The sequence below is a fragment of the Somniosus microcephalus genome, chromosome 7 (assembly GCF_052327205.1).
Source record: "Somniosus microcephalus isolate GS21.2 chromosome 7, FLI_Smic_1.0, whole genome shotgun sequence".
NCBI lineage: Eukaryota > Metazoa > Chordata > Chondrichthyes > Squaliformes > Somniosidae > Somniosus > Somniosus microcephalus.
The window spans coordinates 280,215,759-280,236,004 of record NC_140993.1 but is presented as its reverse complement, the minus strand read 5'-3'; the positions used below and the strand labels follow the sequence as shown (position 1 = coordinate 280,236,004).

Here is a 20,246-nt window from a genome sequence, read left to right as displayed (position 1 = left end):
GTACGCGCTGGATACTCATAGGGCCAATGGAAGTGCTGGTTTGATGCATGTGTTGGAAACCGGAACTTCCATTCCCTTGCAGGAAGGGGTTCACAGGTCGAATGCGTGCGCCGGAGAGGCAGCGCTTACGCCTAGAACTTCCTTTTTTTTTTACAGGTTTCTCCAGGAGGGTAAGTCTCCAGCAGCTACGCTTTTAAAAAGCAGTCGCAAGGCCTGCTTTTAACAAGGTAAGTGGTGAATTAAGTAAAATTAAAACATTTTTTCCGCAAGTTTATTATTTTTAAATACTTTAAAGAAAGGTAAGTTTATTTTTAGCCCTGTTAAAAACTGATTAATTTTTTCAAAAATTTAAATTATTGTTTAAAATAGTTATTTTATGTAATTTATAGTTATTTTAAAAATGTGATGTTTTAAAAATTTATTTGAAGTTTGTGTTAGGTTTTGGGGCCGATCTCTATTCATAGATTTGACAGGTCTTCCTGTCAAATCTATGAATAGAGATTCCCTGCTACGATTGGTTCTCCATGGCCCACGTGATCCCAGGGGACGCGTCGAACTAACTGCGCCCCTGGGATACGCAAGCACTGTGCGCCGGCAGCTGGAGGAGGCCCAGGATCGGAATCCCATGTGGGCCCACAGCACAACGGCAGATGCGCTAGGTAAGTGCAGGTCGGGGGCTTGCACCCGCAGGAAGCCTCCGACCCGAATTTCTGGCCCATATAGTGTATAGGTCACACTTAGACATCACATTTGTGTGTGTGGGGAAAAAATGAACAAATGATGGAATCCTAGTAAAGGAGCGAATATAGTTGCAGTTCTGTCATTCTTGTTTCAATGAAGCAATGATAATAGACATGTTGAAATTTTATACTGCAGTGAAATTTCCATTCTTGGTTATCCATATGAATTTTCCCGAGAGCTAAGGCTTTGAGTCGATGGCCTCACTCGGAAGAGGGCACTCTACAGTATGAATTCAGGGCATTTTGCTGAACTGATCAAGAGGAGGACACGTATCAGAGATTTGCTGATAGTTATTTGAATTTTTGCAGTTGACGGTTAAAATGTTTGTTGTGTTGTGGACTGACTTGAACTGGGAGTGGGAACTGGAGTTGCTCTGAAGCCATTTTTGTGCCCTGCCATGTGCACTCAAAGCTCCTCTGGGTTTTTACTATGTTCTTTTGAGGTGGTTATGTATACACATATTGATGGTTTTCATGCAAATGTCTGTGGAACTACCCAGCTTAATGAATTTCCAGTTTTGCTTACTGTATGTAGAGCTGGAGTCTGAAAAAATACAGCAATAGCAATCAAAATCTCCACTTGCATTGTAATTTTTTTTTGTTAGTATAAAGTATATATTTAAATATGTGCAAGAAATGTCAGGATGCCAATGTATTTATGTTGCAAGTGGCTTTTATTTTTACTGCATATTCTATGGAAAGGCGAGAGTAGCTGCCCTCAACATCAAGGCAGCATTTAACCAAGTACGGTACCAAGGAGTCCCAGCAAAACTGGGGTCAGTAGGTAGATCCAACAGTGGTGGGCATTCTAGCTCGTGCAAAAGATGGTTCTGGTTGTTGGTCAATCATCACAGTCCCAGGACATTGTTCCAGTAGTTCTTCAAGAAAGCATCCTTAGCTGCTTTATCAACTACCATCCCTTTGTTAAACAGTCAGAAATGGGGCTGTTTGCTGACTCTTTCAGTGTTTGGTTCCGTTCACAATCCTTCGATAATGAAGCAGCTTAGAGCAAGATCTGAACAGCATCCAGGCTTGAGCTGACAAGTGGCAAGTAACTTTCACATCACATGAAGTGCCAGACAATAACCATCTCCACTAAACCTTTGATTACGCTACAATTACCAAGATCCCACTGCCCCCAAGCCTCCAACTTCCTGAGGTTCACTATTGACCAGAAACTTAACTAGACCAGCCATATCCATATCGTGGCTTCAAGAGAAGGACAGAAGCTGGGAACTCTGATTTTTGGCTTACCTCCTGACCCTTTAATGCCTCTCCACCATCTACGAAGTTCAAGTCAGGAGGGTGATGGAATACGCACCACTCCTCTGAAAGGGTGCTGCTGCAATACCACTCATGGAGCTCAACACCATCCAAGCAAACTGAAGAGACTGCAATGACTGGAAAATTGAAAGGCACATATCTTAAGGTTGATTGGAATTACCATCAGGACTAGAGATCTTACTGGAGTACAGATAGTGAAAAATCCAACTGACAAGCATGAATAAAACTTGATGCCAGTTATAGTGGTAGAACAGAAAGTGGCAACCAAGATCAATCAAGATTAGAGGTAGAAGAGAAAAGTGAAACAAAAGGTAAGCATTCTCTATAGAAAGCCTAGTTTGCAGACTATATTCTAAAGACATCCAGCCACTGCTGTGCTCTTTAGCATCCAACTCTCCGCATCATACAGAAGTGTTGACCAGGCGTGAGCACGTTCCAACTTGATTTTAAGAGGGCCAACCATCAGCTTTGAATATTGTTCTGTGGCACGCAAATATGTCAAAGCATCACCTTATCTTGGGGAGAATCTGGATTGCAATTAGACCGGCAGTTGTCATTGCAGGGGCCTAGGGCATAAAAACCCAAAAAGGAAAAGTGATCCAACCATGGCTAACAAGAAATTAAAGCTAGTATTAAGTCAAAGGAGGAAGCTTATAAAGTTGCCAGAAAAAGCAGTCAGCCTGAGGATTGGGATCTTTTTAGAAATCAGCAAAGAGGGACCAAGAAATTGATAAAGGGAAAATGGAATATGAGCACAAACTAGCGAAAAATATAAAAATGGATTGTAAAAGCTTCGATAGGTATGTGAAAAGGAAAAGACTGGCAAAGGTAAATGTAGGTCCTTCACAGTCAGAGATGGGAGAATTTATAATGGGGAATGAGGAAATGGCAGAGAAATTAAATAAATACTTTTTCTGTCTTCACGGAGGAAGACACAAAAAACCTGCCCGAAATGCAAGAAAACCAAGGGTATGGCGCGAATGAGGAACTTAAAGAAATTATTAGTAAAAAAAAACAGTAATAGCAAAATTAATGGGACTAAAAGTCGATAAATCCCAAGGACCAGATGACCTACATCCTAGGGTTTTGAAATAGGTGGCCATTGGAATAGTGGATGCATTGGTTGTCATCTTCCAAAATTCTATAGATTTTGGAACAGATCCTGCAGATTGGAGGATAGCAAATGTAACCCCGCTATTTAAGAAAGGAGGGAGAGAGAAAATGGGGAACTACAGACCTGTTAGCCTCACATCAGCAGTTGGGAAAATGCTGGAATCTATTGTAAAGGATGCAATAACTGGGCACTTAGAAACTAATAGTAAGATTGGGCAGAGTCAACATGGATTTATGAAAGGGAAATCCTGTTTGACAAACCTATTGGAGTTCTTTTGAGGATGTAACTAGTGGAGTAGACAAAGGGAAACTGGTAGATGTGTATCTGGATTTTCAGAAGGCCTTCGATAAGGTCCCACACAAGAGGTTGGTGAACAATATTAGGGCACATGGAATTGGGGGTAATATACTAGCATGAATTGAGAATTGGTTAACAGACAGAAAACAAAGAGTAGGGATAAACGGGTCTTTTTCAGGATGGCAGGCTGTGACTAGTGGGGTACCGCAAGGATCAGTGCTTGGGCCCCAGCTATTCACAATCTATATTTAATGATTTGGATGAGGGGACTAAATGTAACATTTCCAAATTTGCTGATGATACAAAGCTAGGTGGCAGTGTTAGTTGTGAAGAGGATGTGAAGAGGCTTCAAGGTGATCTCGACAGGCTCAGTGAGTGGGCAGATGGAATATAATGTGGATAAATGTGAAGTTATCCACTTTGGTAGAAAAAAACAAAGGCAGAGTATTTCGTAAATGGTGAAAGATTGGGGAATGCAGATGCTCAAAGGGACCTGGGTGTCCTTGTACATGAGTCACAAAGTAAATGTGCAGCAAGCCATTAGGAAGGCAAATGGTAAGCTGGCCTTCATTACAAGAGGATTTGAGTACAGGAGTAAAGGAGTCTTACTCCAATTATATAGGGCCTTGGTGAGACCACACCTGGAGTACTGTGTACAATTTTGGTCTCCTTACCTAAGGAAGGATATACTTAGCATAGAGGGAGTGCAACAAAGGTTCACGAGATTGATTCCGGGGATGGCGGGACTGTCGTATGAGAAGAGATTGAGTAAACTAGGCCTGTATTCTCTTGAATTCAGAAGAATGAGAGGGGATCTCATTGAAGCATACAAAATTATTACAGGGCTTGATGGGGTGGATGCTGGGAGAATGTTTCCCTTGGCTGGGGAGTCTAGAACCAGGGGCCTCCGGATAACAGGTAGGCCATTCAGGACTGAGATGAGAAGAAATTTCTTCACACACAGGGTGGTGAGTCTTTGGAATTCTCTACTCCAGAGGGCTGTGGAGGCTCAGTCATTGGGTATATTCAAAACAGAAGTCGATAGATTTCTGACTAGTAAGGGCATCAAGGGATATGGCGATAGGGCCGGTGAATGGAGTTGAGGCAGAAGATCAGCCATGATTTCATTGAATGGCGGAGCAGGCTCGAAGGGCCGAATGGCCTACTCCTGCTTCTTATGTTCTTATGATCTTCTGTCTAGCTGCAAAAACTAGATCAAGAATTATTAAGGAACTACCAGGGACTCCATATCCCAGCTCTTTTGTTTGTGTATGTACCACAGAATACCGCTGTACTATGAAGCATAAGTCATCACTCAAGAATAACTCGTACCATTCAGTCACATATATCTCATGTCCTTTACCTTTCATTCTATATCCCTGGAATCCTTGCTGAAGATGGGCAAATCACACTCTTGGGGTTTTGGATGGTGCAATTTAATGCACCTTCACCTACACACACAAGAGTTTTACGTAGACTAAAATCCAATCAATCTTTTGCCCGACTTGCTTAAACCTTGCTGCTGGCATGCGTTTGCCTCATGATATGGCCACATAAATTGACAAAGTTACCATCGAGATGGAGCGCAAGGGTTGGACTCTGCTCAACAACAAATTACAAAAATTTTATCCTTTTTAGATGTCAAATCTGCAGGATTCAATTCACAGATATTAGACATTTTGTCTAAATGCACCCATTATATATGGGTTCAGTTATTTATTGGACCTCTGAACAGATACCTTGGCATGTACTAAATACTCCATATTGCATTTAAGTGGTGAAATAGAAAGTGCAAGTATGGTACCTATTAGATGATTAAAATGTTTATGCCAAGATGTATAGGACCACCTTTGTGCCCTTGCTCGTCCAGAGTGTTTGTGTTGCCTGCTGGGAATATTTCCAGCTGGAGCAATCCGCCTCTTTACTTACATAAGAACATAAGAAATAGGAGCAGGAGTAGGCCAATCGGCCCCTCGAGCCTGCTCCGCCATTCAATAAGATCATGGCTGATCTGATCCTAACCGCCAATCTACTATCACAGAACCATCTCCTGAATCTAACAGAATTAGACACATGAAATAGGAGCAGGATCAGGCTACACGGCCCCTGGGCCCGCTCCGCTACCCACAGGGCCATGTCCGATCCGAACGTAGACTCATGTCCAAATTCCTGCCCGCTCCCCATAACCCTTAATTCCCTTTACTTCTAGGAAGCTGTCTATTTCTGTTTTAAATTTATGTAATGATGTAGCTTCTACAGCTTTTTGGGGGCAGCATATTCCATGGACCTACCACCCTCTGAGTGAAGTAGTTCCTCCTCATCTCAGTTTTGAAAGAGCAGCCCCTTTGATGCGCTATCAATTCTAATAAAAGGCTGGGCTGAGTTCAGAACGACAGGCTTTTATTAACTACTGAATTGCACTTCAGACAGATCAGGACTATGCCTCTAGTGGACGACCGAATGCCAGGAGCTGCCATGCGGCCGCTCTTATACTCGGTAGCCCAGGGGCGGAGTCAGCTGAGGCATAGTCAGGCACAACAGTGAAACGAGAGTGAACGACAACAACAACAACAGTGAACTACAGTGGTTTACCACACCCTTATTCTAAGACTATGCCCCCTAGTTCTAGTTTCACCCATCATCGGGAACATCCTCCCCGCATCCACCCGATCCAACCCCTTCACAATCTTACATGTTTCAATAAGATCGCCTCTCATTCTTCTGAACTCCAATGAGTAGAGTCCCAATCTACTCAACCTCTCCTCATATGTCCATCCCCCTCATCCCCGGGATTAACCGAGTGAACCTCCTTTGTACTGACTCGAGAGCAAGTATGTCTTTTCTTAAGTATGGACACCAAAACTGTATGCAGTATTCCAGGTGCGGTCTCACCAATACCTTGTACAACTGAAGCAATACCTCCCTATTTTTATATTCTATCCCCCTAGCAATGAAAGCCAACATTCCATTGGCCGCCTTAATCACTTGCTGCACCTGCATACTAACTTTTTGAGTTTCGTGCACCAGGACCCCCAGATCCCTTTGTACTTCAGTACTTTCCAGTTTCTTGCCATTAAGATAATAACTTGCTCTACGATTTTTCCTGCCAAAGTGCATAACCTCACACTTTCCAGTATTGTATTCCATCTGCCAAATCTCTGCCCACTTACTTAGCCTGTCGATGTCCCCTTGCAGGTTTTTTATGTCCTCCTCACTCACTACTTTCCCTCCCATCTTAGTATCATCTGCAAACTTTGATATGTTACACTCGGTCCCCTCCTCCAAATCGTTAATATAGATTGTAAAGAGTTGGGGACCCAGCACTGACCCCTGTGGAACACCACTAGTTACTGATTGCCAGTCCGAGAATGAACCATTTATCCCAACTCTCTGCCTTCTGTTAGATAGCCAATCCTCTATCCATGCCAGAATATTACCCCCAATCCTGTGATTTTTTATCTTAAGCAACAATCTTTTGTGTGGCACCTTGTCAAATGCCTTTTGGAAGTCTAAATACACTACGTCCACTGGTTCCCCTTTATCCACCCTATATGTTACTTTCTCAAAGAACTCCAGCAAATTTGTCAAACATGACTTCCCCTTCATAAAACCATGCTGACTTTGTCCTATTAAATTATGATTATCCAAATGCCCTGTTACTGTCTCCTTAATAATGGACTCCAATATTTTACTTACCACAGATGTTAGGCTAACCGGTCTATAGTTTCCAGCCTTCTGTCTACTGCCCTTTTTAAATAAGGGCGTTACATTAGCAGTTTTCCAGTCTGCCGGGACCTTTGCTGAGTGCAGGGAGTTTTGGAAAATTATTACCAATGCATCCACAATCCCTACCGCCACTTCCCTCAAGATCCTAGGATGTAAGCCATCAGGTCCAGGTGATTTATCCGCCTTGAGTCCCATTATTTTACCGAGTACCACTTCCTTAGTGATTTTGATCGTGTTTAGCTCCTCCCGCCCCCCCCCCCCCCCCATAGCCCCCTGTTTGTCCAGTGTTGGGATATTCTTAGTGTCTTCTACTGTAAAGGCTGATACAAAATATTCATTCAGTGTTTTTGCCATCTCCATATTTCCCACCATTAATTTCCCGGTCTCATCCTCTAAGGGACCAACATTTACTTTAGCCACCCTTTTTCTTTTTATATAACTATAAAAACTCTTACTATCTGTTTTTATATTTTTTGCTAATTTACCGTCATAATTTATCTTCCCTTTCTTAATCAATCTTTTTGTTATTTTTTGCTGTCTTTTAAAGTTTTCCCAATCCTCTATCCTCCCACTAGATTTGGCTACCTTATATGCCTTTGTTTTTAGTTGAATACTATCCTTAATTTCTTTACTTAGTCTCGCACCCATTTGTTCAGCATTCTCTCCCCTTTGGCGTCCACATTCTCCAGTCTTCAGTCATCCTTCTTGCCCTTCCTTAAACCATGAGTAAAATTTTGTTTGTTGGGAAGCTTATGATGACCCACTGCTTTCCTTCACTATTAGCCATCATGATGGTAGCAACCAAGAATCCAGTAAAAATAGGAATATAATTGGTATATTTCAAATGCTGGCACGCACTTGCATCTTCAGACTTGCAGCCCTTGTTGTTTCTCTCTCACTGTTATAGTCAATGATTATATCAAACAAGTTGAGTAAATAGGTACAGTAATGGGAATCCCCTCTTCACTTCAATCATTTTGGCATTTTACCATAAGTCATCTCGCATGTCTACTCCCTCACACATCTGCTTTACTAGTCTGGGATTTTTTTTTTAGCTACTCCAGAGTTCCATGAACTCTACACAGCATCTTTCCACATTTGATTGTGAAACACCCCCACAAATCACTTCCACACTCCCAGTATGTTTCAGTCCTCTGTCAGTGTGATTACTTGGTGAGCATGAGCCATGTTCATGTCCTGTTCTGAAGCCATATTTCCACTTTAAAGTTAACCCTAACCCTCGCATGGCTGGGTTTGGTGAAACATGGTCAGGATTCTTTGAAATTATAAAATCAGTTTTTAAAACTAGAGCCTAATCTCCTAAATGATGTATATGGAATAGACAAGTTTGAGGCAATAATCTGTCAGAGGTATTTAGTGTGGGAACTATTTTTGCTCCGGAGATGTTGCAGCCAATATATGAGCAATCAGATATCTGATGTAGCAGAAGATCTTTGGTAGGAATATAAGAAAATATTAAAACCGGTTAATTAAAGTATGAGGGATATCGGTGAATATCCTAGAGCATTCTGAAAATCAGTAAGGGGAAGGTACTTGACAAATCAAAAGGATGGCGGCGCAACCGATCCCCTTGGCCAGATTGCATATTACCTTGAGCTGGGGAGTCCAACCGCAGGTCCAAATGTGACCCACTTTCTGATCTCGCCTGACCTATAGAAGTCTGCGTTTTGATCACTCCTACTGCGAGAAACAGCTGATCTGCTGATCGGCTTCTGGTAATTAAAAAGGAATCGGGCACCTGCCTGCTTTGTTAGCAGGAGTGTACTGGATTGACATGCTTCCACTGCCAGCAGCACTGCTGTCACTTTCAGTCGAGAGCTGTGTCAGGAATCCACAATACTGAAGGAGGAGAGCGGTGCTGCTGGAAGCAGGAGCTGAAATCATTCCAGTACACTCTTCTTGACAAAGCTGGTAACGCTGTCCATGGATTTTTTTTTCATATAAATTCCCACAAACCCACTGGAAGATTAGCTATTTCTACTGTTTTTTTTAAACAAGCGAGTGCTTTTCATTATCTCGCCCACAGCTCTGCATTGGGTGTGGGAGTCGAAGTGTAGCCTATCTTGGACGAATCCAGGCTCTCAATGACTGAGCCTGAGGACTTCACCTTTGCCCCCAACCAAGAAACTCTTGGACCCACTCCCAACATATAGCATCAGCGCTCACATTGCTTCCCATCATGTCTCAGAAGTGGCGGTCACTTCCAATTTGCCTGCCCAGCCACTTGCATACTGATGCATCTGTTTCTTCCACCTGCCGTGAGTCGTCATCTGCTGTTGCCTCTAACTTGAGACCTGATACTGCTACCCCTCGTTCTCAACAGTTGCAGAGAGGACAAAAGAAAGGGAAATAGAAAAATAGTAGTGAAGGAAAGACCGAAATGAACTGGAATGTGGCAGAAGTGAAAGAGAGAAAGAAATGGAATTGAAGTGAGCGAGAAAGACACCTAGGGGAAGTGGTGTACTTAGAGGTAACCCACAGGAGTCGGTGTCAGACTGGGGGAGATGCTGAGTGGTGTTAAATGACCAGATAAGTTATTTAAACTATGGTTCTATATCACTCAGCTAATTGCTTTTAACAGTTCTGACTTGCAGCATTACTTCCGTTTGACTAGCGTTAACCCTGATTGTCTGCTCGTTAGCTGATGATTATATTGAAGTTTGTAACTGATGTTTTATTTCCAGAATCTGTGGTCCTCGACATGGTGAGACAGAAGTAACAGAAATAGACTGGGGTAAACGCTGTGTGGACAAATTTGACATCATTGGAATAATCGGGGAAGGAACTTACGGACAAGTTTACAAAGCTAAAGATAAAGATGCAGGTAAAATGTTATTCCTTGCAGTGGTTTGTTAAGTGAAACTTTAAATTGAGCTTAAAAATGAGTGTTTGTATAAAGGAAGAAAGGGGTAACATTTCAGGTCACTGACCTTTTGTCATCGATGTGGAACGTTAACCCTACCTTCCTCTCTCCACTTTTACCTTCCTCTGTTTCACTTCCTTGCTTTTTTTCCAATTTCTGATTTTTAGTTTTTTGTATATTCCTTTCCTGTTGCTGTGTCGTTAAAAGTAATTCTGACCTGAGTTTTTCCAGCAATTTCTGTTTTTATTTCAGATTTCCAACATCTGCAGAATTTTGTTTTTCGTTTTGTATATATGTATAAAGATCAGTTAAGGTGTTTTTGTTTGGTTTTCTGGTTGTAAAAGTAATATTCTCTTGCACCCCATCCTACTTTAGGTGCCCCTGTGCTACATAGTATTCTGAGGATGACCAGTTAGTCATAAGCAGGCTGCCCTTGAATGTTACAAACTTCAGCATTACACTGTCCCCTCTGCTAGCACCTGCTGCTGTGTCTCCCCATGATCATTCCTCCACTCAGGTCTTCCCATACATAGTCGAGAGGGCAGCATGCAACCTTATTCCGAGTTCTCTGCAGCAGGCAAATTGTGAAAAAGTGGTACAGGTTGAAAGACAGGTCCTGTTTTTCGTCTGTTTCCTTGGAAGAAGTGGCGAGCATCTCACTGATGTGTCCAAGACCTGGAACTTGCTATGTTCGAGTTAGAGGGTGTGAACCAATGCCCTGCTTACACCATGTTTGTATGTGTTCTATAAATGACACTAGTGTTAAGTTACACTGTTTTACAAGTCCATCTATATTTAGAAGATTTAAAGGCAGGAATCCAATAGGCTTGTATATGATTTTTACTGCATTAGTTTTGTGTGTTTTCAGTATACTTACGAGTGATGTTTTGTATTTTTACTCAGACTCTTATGTGATTTTGCACATCTATCCCGGTGAGAGGCAGATTAGAGTTTTGAGGGCATTTCTTCTGTTTCACTTCCTTGCTTTTTCTCCAATTTCTGATTTTTAGTTTTTTGTATATTCCTTTCCTGTTGCTGTGTCATTAAAAGTAATTCAGTCTTTTCCTAATTCTTTAAACCTGCACGATACAAATATGAGCATATAACACCTGACAGTCCACCATCTACAAGGCACAAGTAAGGAGTGTGATGGAATACTCTCCACTTGCCTGGGTAGAGCAGCTCCAACAACACTCGAAGCTCGACGCAGGACAAAGCAGCCCGCTTGTTTGGCACCCCATCCACCACCTTAAACATTCACTCCCTTCACCACCGGCGTACCGTGGCTGCAGTGTGCACCATCTACAAGATGCACTGCAGTAACACTCCAAGGCTTCTTCGGCAGCACCTCCCAAACCCGTGACCCCTTCCACCTAGAAGGACAAGGGCAGCAGGCGCATGGGAACACCACCATCTCCAAGCTCCCCCTCCAAGTCACACACCATCCTGACTTGGAAGTATATCGTCGATCCTTCATCGTCGCTGGGTCAAAATCCTGGAACTCCCTACCTAACAGCATTGTGGGAGTACTATCACCACACTGACTGCAGCTGTTCAAGAAGGCGGCTCACCACCACCTTCTCGGGCAACTAGGGATGGGCAATAAATGCTGGCATTGTCAGCGATGCCCTGATCACATAAACGAATACATTTTTTTTTTTTTTTTTTTTTTTTTAAAAGTCGAGGGGGTGTAGAAAGAAGTAATTGTAGGGCACTTTAAGAGCTTTGTGTTGTGCATAGCCAACTTAATTAGATTTCTCTCCTCTCGCCTCAGGATGTTGTACATAACATATTATTCAGCCCATTGTCATGCCTTTAGTTCTTTTCAACTATTGTCAGAAGTTTAACTCTCCTTTCCATATAAACTTTTGTTCTTTATCCATTGGTTGTGTTCAGTACTACAACCTAATGGTCCTGTAATATAAATCTGTGAATTAACTTTATTTTAGCCAATGTTGCTAAGCTTTTATTCAACTTGGCAGTGCTATTTCTTATCACTGTTACTTGCTTTGAGACTTGTGTTTTCCACTAGGGCATGTCCTAACTCAACAGACGGATGGACCAAAACTGACATTTTTAGTATTGTTTTACATTTAATTTACAAGAAACGATTGGGTGTCTTGGTGTCACCCAACCAACTGCCTCAGTTGGTTTGATCCTGATTTTAAGATCTGTGACCAAAGACAGGACTCGGTACGCCAATTTTTGCTGAAAGGGAATGGGTTTGATTTGCCTTAGGAGGTAATATTGCTGCAATTTTATCCATGGTAACTTGCTTCTTCCACTGAGAAAATATTTTTGGGAACCTGTGCAGGGAGACAGAGGAAAGGGAAGCAAGGATAGAAGCAAAAGACAGGAAGGAGAAAAGCAAAAGTGGCAGTCAGAGAAATCAAGGGTTTAAATCAAACATGGCCACAGTAAATAATAATTCTAAAAGTCTAAGTATTAAAAAAACAAGCCTGAAGGCTTTGTGTCTTAATGCGAGGAGTATTCGTAATAAGGTGGATGAATTAGCTGCGCAAATAGATGTAAACGGATATGATATAATTGGGATTGCAGAGACATGGCTCCAGGGTGACCAAGGCTGGGAATTCAATATTCAGGAGAAAGAGGCAAAAAGGAGGTGGGGTAGCATTGCTAGTTAAAGAGGAGATTAACACAATAGTAAGGAAAGATGTTAGCTCTGATGATGTGGAATCTGTATGGGTAGAGCTGAGAAATACCATGGGGCAGAAAATGTTAGTGGGAGTTGTATACCGACCCCCAAACAGTAATGCTGAGGGTGGGGATGGCATTAAACGGGAAATTAGAGATGCGTGCAATAAGAGCACAGCAGTTATCATGGGTGACTTTAATCTACATATAGATTGGGCTAACCAAATTAGTAACAATACTGTGGAGGAGGAATTCCTGGAGTGTATACGGGATGGTTTCCTGGACCAAAATGTCGAGGAACCAACGAGAGATCAGGCCATCTTAGACTGAGTATTATGTAATGAGAGAGGATTAATTAGCAATGTTGTTGTGCGAGGCCCCTTGGGACGGAGCGATCATAATATGATAGAATTCTTCATTAAGATGGAGAGTGAACTATTTGACTCCGAGACTAGGGTCCTGAATTTAAATAAAGGAAACTACGATGGTATGAGGCGTGAGTTGGCTAGAATGGATTGGGGAACGTTACTTAAAGGGTTGACGGTGGATAGGCAATGGCAAACATTTAAAGATCACATGGATGAACTACAGAATTTGTTCATCCCGGTTTGGCATAAAAATAAAACAAAGAAGGTGACTCAACCGTGGCTAACAAGGGAAATTAGGGATAGCATAAGATCCAAGGAGAGGACACATAAATTGGCCAGAAAAAGCAGCAACCCTGAGGATTGGGAGCAGTTTAGGATTCAGCAAAGGAGGACAAAGGGATTAATTAAGAGGGGGAAAATAGAGTATGAGAGTAAGCTTGCATGGAACATAAAAACTGATTGTAAAAGCTTCTATAGATATGTGAAGAGAAAAAGATTGGTGAAGTCAAGCGTAGGTCCCTTGCCGTCAGAATCAGGGGAATTTATAATGGGTAACAAAGAAATGGCAAATCAAATAAATACATACTTTGGTTCTGTCTTCACAAAGGAGGACACAAATAACCTCCCAGAGATGTCGGGGAACATAGGGTCTAATGAGAGGGAGGAACATAACATAAGAAATAGGAGCAGGAGCAGGCCAATCGGCCCCTCAAGCCTGCTCCGCCATTCAATAAGATCATGGCTGATCTGATCCTAACCGCCAATCCACTATCACAGAACCATCTCCTGAATCTAACAGAATTAGACACATGAAATAGGAGCAGGATCAGGCTACACGGCCCCTGGGCCTGCTCCGCTACCCACAGGGCCATGACCGATCCGAACCTAGACTCATGTCCAAATTCCTGCCCGCTCCCCGTAACCCTTAATTCCCTTTACTTCTAGGAAACTGTCTATTTCTGTTTTAAATTTATGTAATGATGTAGCTTCTACAGCTTTTTGGGGCAGCATATTCCATGGACCTACCACCCTCTGAGTGAAGTAGTTGCTCCTCATCTCAGTTTTGAAAGAGCAGCCCCTTATTCTAAGACTATGCCCCCTAGTTCTAGTTTCACCCATCATCGGGAACATCTTACCCGATCCAACCCCTTCACAATCTTATGTTTCAATAGGATCGCCTCTCATTCTTCTGAACTCCAATGAGTAGAGTCCCAATCTACTCAACCTCTCCTCATATGTCCATCCCCTCATCCCCGGGATTAACCGAGTGAACCACCTTTGTACTGACTCGAGAGCAAGTATGTCTTTTCTTAAGTATGGACACCAAAACTGTATGCAGTATTCCAGGTGCGGTCTCACCAATACCTTGTACAACTGAAGCAATACCTCCCTATTTTTATATTCTATCCCCCTAGCAATGAAAGCCAACATTCCATTGGCCTTCTTAATCACTTGCTGCACCTGCATACTAACCTTTTGAGTTTCGTGCACCAGGACCCCCAGATCCCTTTGTACTTCAGTACTTTCCAGTTTCTTGCCATTAAGATAATAACTTGCTCTACGATTTTTCCTGCCAAAGTGCATAACCTCACACTTTCCAGTATTGTATTCCATCTGCCAAATCTCTGCCCACTTACTTAGCCTGTCTATGTCCACTTGCAGGTTTTTTATGTCCTCCTCACTCACTACTTTCCGTCCCATCTTTGTATCATCTGCAAAGATGTTACACTTGGTCCCCTCCTCCAAATCGTTAATATAGATTGTAAAGAGTTGGGGACCCAGCACTGACCCCTGCGGAACACCACTAGTTACTGATTGCCAGTCTGAGAATGAACCATTTATCCCAACTCTCTGCCTTCTGTTAGATAGCCAATCCTCTATCCATGCCAGAATATTACCCCCAATCCCGTGATTTTTTTATCTTAAGCAATAATCTTTTGTGTGGCACCTTGTCAAATGCCTTTTGGAAGTCTAAATACACTACGTCCACTGGTTCCCCTTTATCCACCCTATATGTTACTTCCTCAAAGAACTCCAGCAAATTTGTCAAACATGACTTCCCCTTCATAAAACCATGCTGACTTTGTCCTATTAAATTATGATTATCCAAATGTCTTGTTACTGTCTCCTTAATAATGGACTCCAAAATTTTACCTACCACAGATGTTAGGCTAACCGGTCTATAGTTTCCAGCCTTCTGTCTACTGCCCTTTTTAAATAAGGGTGTTACATTAGCAGTTTTCCAGTCTGCCAGGACCTTTGCCGAGTTCAGGGAGTTTTGGAAAATTATTACCAATGCATCCACACCCCCTACCGCCACTTCCCTCAAGACCCTAGGATGTAAGCCATCAGGTCCAGGTGATTTATCCGCCTTGAGTCCCATTATTTTACCGAGTACCACTCCCTTAGTGATTTTGATCGTGTTTAGCTCCTCTCTTTTCCCCCCCCCCCCCCCCTTTAGCCCCCTGTTTGTCCAGTGTTGGGATATTCTTAGTGTCTTCTACTGTAAAGACTGATATAAAATTTTCATTCAGTGTTTTTGCCACCTCCATATTTCCCACCATTAATTTCCCGGTCTCATCCTCTAAGGGACCAACATTTACTATAGCCACCCTTTTTCTTTTTATATAACTATAAAAACTCTTACTATCTGTTTTTATATTTTTTGCTAATTTACTTTCATAATCTATCTTCCCTTAATCAATCTTTTAGTTATTTTTTGCTGTCTTTTAAAGTTTTCCCAATCCTCTATCCTCCCACTAGATTTGGCTACCTTATATGCCCTTGTTTTTAGTCGAATACTATCCTTAATTTCTTTACTTAGCCACGGATGGCTGTCTTTTCTTTTACACCCTTCTCAGTGGAATATATATTTTTTGGAAGTTGTAAAATAACTCCTTAAATGTACACCACTGATCATGTATCGTCTTACCCTTTAATCTATTTTCCCAATCCACTCTACTCAATTCCGCTCTCATACCTTCATAGTCTCCTTTATTCAAGCTTAGCACGCTTGTTTGAGATCCAACCTTCTCACCCTCTAATTGAATATGGAATTCAACCATGTTATGGTCACTCATTCCAAGGGGATCCTTTACTAGGACATTTTTAATTAATCCTGTCCGTTACACAGGACCAGATCTAAGGTTGCCTGCCCCCTGGTTGGTTCAGTTACATACTGCTCAAGAAACCCATCCCTAATACACTCAATGAACTCATCCTCAAGACAGCCCTGCCCAATTTGATTTGTCCAATTAATATGATAGTTAAAATCCCCCATAATTATAGATGTTCCCTTATTACAAGCCTCAACTATTTCCTGATTGATACTCCGTCCAACAGAGTTGCCACTGTTCGGAGGCCTATAGACTACGCCCACTAGTGTTTTTTTCCCCTTATTCCTTACCTCCACCCAAACTGTTTCATTATCCTGAGCTTTTGACCCAATATCATTTCTCTGTATTAGTGATTCCTTCCTTTATTAACATAGCCACCCCACCTCCCCTTCCTTCCTGCCCGTTAAACTGAACTGAATGAAATCCGTATTGTTAGGGAAATTGACGGGATTGAAGGCCGATAAATCCCCAGGGCCTGATCATCTACATCCTAGGGTACTTAAGGAAGTGGCCCTAGAAATAGTAGATGGATTGCCAGTCATCACCCAAAATTCTATAGACTCTGGAACAGTTCCCATGGATTGGAGGGTAGCTAATGTAACCCCACTATTCAAAAAAGGTGGTAGAGAGAAAACGGGGAATTATAGACCAGTAAGCCTGACATCGGTAGTGGGGAAAATGCTAGAGTCCATTATAAAAGATGGAATAGCAGAGCACTTGGAAAACAGTGACAGGATTGGACAAAGTCAACATGGATTTACAAAAGGTATATCATGCTTGACTAATCTACTGGAATTTTTTGAGGATGTAACTGGTAGAATAGATAAGGGAGAACCAGTGGATGTGGTGTATTTGGACTTTCAGAAGGCTTTCGATCAGGTCCTGGATAAGAGATTAGTGTGTAAAGTTAAAGCACGTGGGATTGGGGGTAAGGTACTGACTTGGATAGAGAACTGGTTGGCAGACAGGAAGCAAAGAGTTGGAATAAACGGCTCTTTTTCCGAGTGGCGGGCAGTGACTAGTGGGGTACCGCAGGGATCGGTGCTAGGACCCCAGTTGTTCACAATGTATATTAATGATCTAGATGCGGGAACTCGATGTAATATCTCCAAGTTTGCAGACGACACAAAGCTGGGTGTGTGTGTGCTGTGAGGAGGATGCCAAGAAACTCCAGTATGATTTGGACAAGTTGGGTGATTGGGCAGATGCAGTATAATGCGGATAAATGCAAGGTTACCCACTTTGGTGGCAAAAACAGGAAGGCAGATTATTATCTGAACAGCAATAGATTGGGAGAAGGGGAAGTGCAATGAGACCTGGGTGTCCTTGTGCACCAGTCGCTGAAGGTAAGCATGCAGAGGCAGCAGGCGGCTACGAAGGCAAATGGTATGTTGGCCTTCATAGCGAGAGGATTCGATTACAGGAGCAAGGATGTCTTGCTGCAGTTGTACAGGGCCTTGGTGAGACCACACCTTGAGTATTGTGTGCAGTTTTGGTCACCTTATCTGAGGAAGGATGTTCTTGCCATGGAGGGAGTGCAGCGAAGATTCACCAGACTGATACCTGGGATGGCAAGAATGACGTATGAGGAGAGATTGGGTCGATTGGGCTTGTATTCGCTGGAGTTTAGAAGAATGAGAGGGGATCTCATTGAAACTTATAACATTCTAACAGGACTAGACAGACTAGATGCAGAAAGGATGTTCCCGATGGCAGGGGAGTCCAGAACCAGGGGTCACAGTCTAAAGATAAGGGGTAAGCCATTTATGACTGAGATGAGGAGGAATTTCTTCACCCAGAGAGTGGTGAACCTGTGGAATTCTCTACCAAAAAGGCAGTTGAGGCCAATTCATTAAATATATTCAAGAAGGAGTTAGATATATTTCTTAAGGCTAAAGGGATCAAGGGATATGGGGAGAAAGCAGGGACAGGGCACGGAATTTGGATGATCAGCCATGATCTCATTGAATGGCGGAGCAGACTCGAGGGACTGTATGGCCTACTCCTGCTCCTATCTTCTATATAACTAGAACAAAATTAATTTGCTGGTAGACCCAATCGTTTCTTCTAAATGAATGTAAACCATCCCTAAAAAATGTCACTCTTGAATTGAGCAATCTGTCTGTTCTGCTCTAGGGCAGGTCCTAACTCAAGTCTCTCTCACAGTTCTTGACCCGCTTACTAAGGAAGAGTAGCTGAGGTGGTTTCCCGTTGCCTTCCTCACTATTTTTTATCTCGGAATAACCTCTCATAGGTGGGCTGCAACCAGGGCCAAAGAGCCCCACACATTGGATGCAAGCACCCCTGTTGGATGTCAACCCAGTATTTGGAGCCGGAGCTCCAGTCTTTGCTTGCCAGGGATGTCTGGAATGGGGCCCGAATCCAACCTTTGACTTGGAGGTGGGAATACTACCGCTAAGCCTGTGGTCACTCCGTCTAGACATGTACAACCCAGTATTTAGACACCATATTCTGGTCTCCACTTCCTGGGGCTGTCTGGAGTGGGGTTCAACCCCTTCACCTCTGGTGGGAATGCTACTGCTAAGCCAAAGGCTCACTCCTTCGGTCTTGGTAGGAATATTATAAGTATGCAACTTTATTCTTTGCTATCTTCACGTGTAGATATGCCAAATCATGATGCCTGTTATTTGGTCGATTTTGTAGGATTTTGGCACTACTGGCAAGGCAGCATTTTGTGTCCATCCCTAGTTAACCTGAGGTAATTGAGAATCAATCATATATCGTGGGACTGGAGTCATAAGTAGGCCTAAGTAGTTGAGGCAGATTCCCTTCCCTGAAGCACATTGGTGGACCAGTTGGATTTTTACAACAATCGGGCAGCTTCCATCGTCATTTTACCTGGTGCCAGCCCACAAATAAACGGATTTATTGGATTCAGTTTTACAACTCACCATGGTGGGATTAGAATTCACAACCTCTGGGTTGCTAGTCCAGGGCCATAACCACTCTGCTACTGTACGCTAGATATACCAAAGAATGTTAGTAAAGTAGAGGAAAAGAGTTGACTTCAGCAAAAGAAAAGTAAATAAACTTTGCAAAACAGTATTTGTGTTTTATGGGGTACATTTACATTTAGGGCAGTGTGTTTGTGTATGTGCACGTTGCATGTTTGCTCACCAATTCTCAGTTTGTCTCTGCAAAAATAGTTTGTTCCTTTGAAGTGGACGTGTTAAAAGTTTACAGATTATATTTCTAATTGTTGTACGTTTGTTTTCAGGTGAAATGGTTGCTTTAAAGAAAGTCCGCTTGGATAATGAAAAGGAAGGCTTCCCTATAACTGCTATCCGAGAGATTAAAATACTAAGGCAGTTACACCACTCGAGCATCATAAACATGAAAGAAATTGTGACCGATAAGGAAGACGCATTGGATTTTAAAAAAGATAAAGGTATCTGGATCTATCAAAGTTTTAGGATTTGGAAATATTTGGGGGACTGGTTGGTGCAGTGAGTTAGAACAGTGTGTCTTGAGTCTGAATCCAGCTCCAGCATTCAGTTGCAATATAACTGAATGCAGTAAAAGTCTCGTGCTGGACTATAAAATGGATTGCTGCTATCTCAATGCAGCAGCAAATTACTTTGCAAGCTTAGCTTTTGATTTTTATAAATGAAAAGTTGTCTCATATTTCCCCACACGTGCTTTGTCTAGGACACTGGCTGTGTATGGTAGGTTTCAAATATGCATGCTTAGATACCAGGCCACAGCACGAGAAACTCTTTGGATACTGTGTGGAATGATATAACACAGGAGGCCGCCATTCGACCCATCATGCCTGTGCTGACTCTGAAAGAGCTATCCAACTAGTCCCTCTCCCCTGCTCTTATCATAGCCCTGCAAAATTTTCCACTTCTAGTATTTATACAATCCCCCTTTGAAAGTTACTACAGTACTGAATCTGCTTCCACCACCCTTTCAGGCAGTGCATTCCAGATTGTAACAACACTGTGTAAATTTTATTTTCCTCCTGCTGCCTCTGGTTCTTTTACCAATCACCTTAAATCTGTCTCCTCTGGTTACTGACCCTTCTGCCACTGGAAACAA

The 20,246-nt window shown here is 42.5% G+C and overlaps 1 protein-coding gene across 3 annotated transcripts in view; it reads left to right on the top strand.

Annotated features, from left to right (window-relative positions):
• The window catches only part of LOC147115358 (cyclin-dependent kinase 13-like), a 107,593-nt gene that overhangs the window by 19,431 nt on the left and 67,916 nt on the right, over positions 1 to 20,246 (top strand). For all 3 annotated transcript variants that reach the window (XR_015079122.1, XM_085993903.1, XM_085993901.1), the window contains 2 exons: positions 9,867 to 10,006; positions 19,423 to 19,593. Coding sequence is in view for 2 of the 3 variants with exons in the window: in XM_085993903.1 (XP_085850029.1) it covers positions 9,867 to 10,006; positions 19,423 to 19,593 (311 nt within the window). In the remaining variant the exon portion in view is untranslated. The remainder of the gene's footprint in view (positions 1 to 9,866; positions 10,007 to 19,422; positions 19,594 to 20,246) is intronic.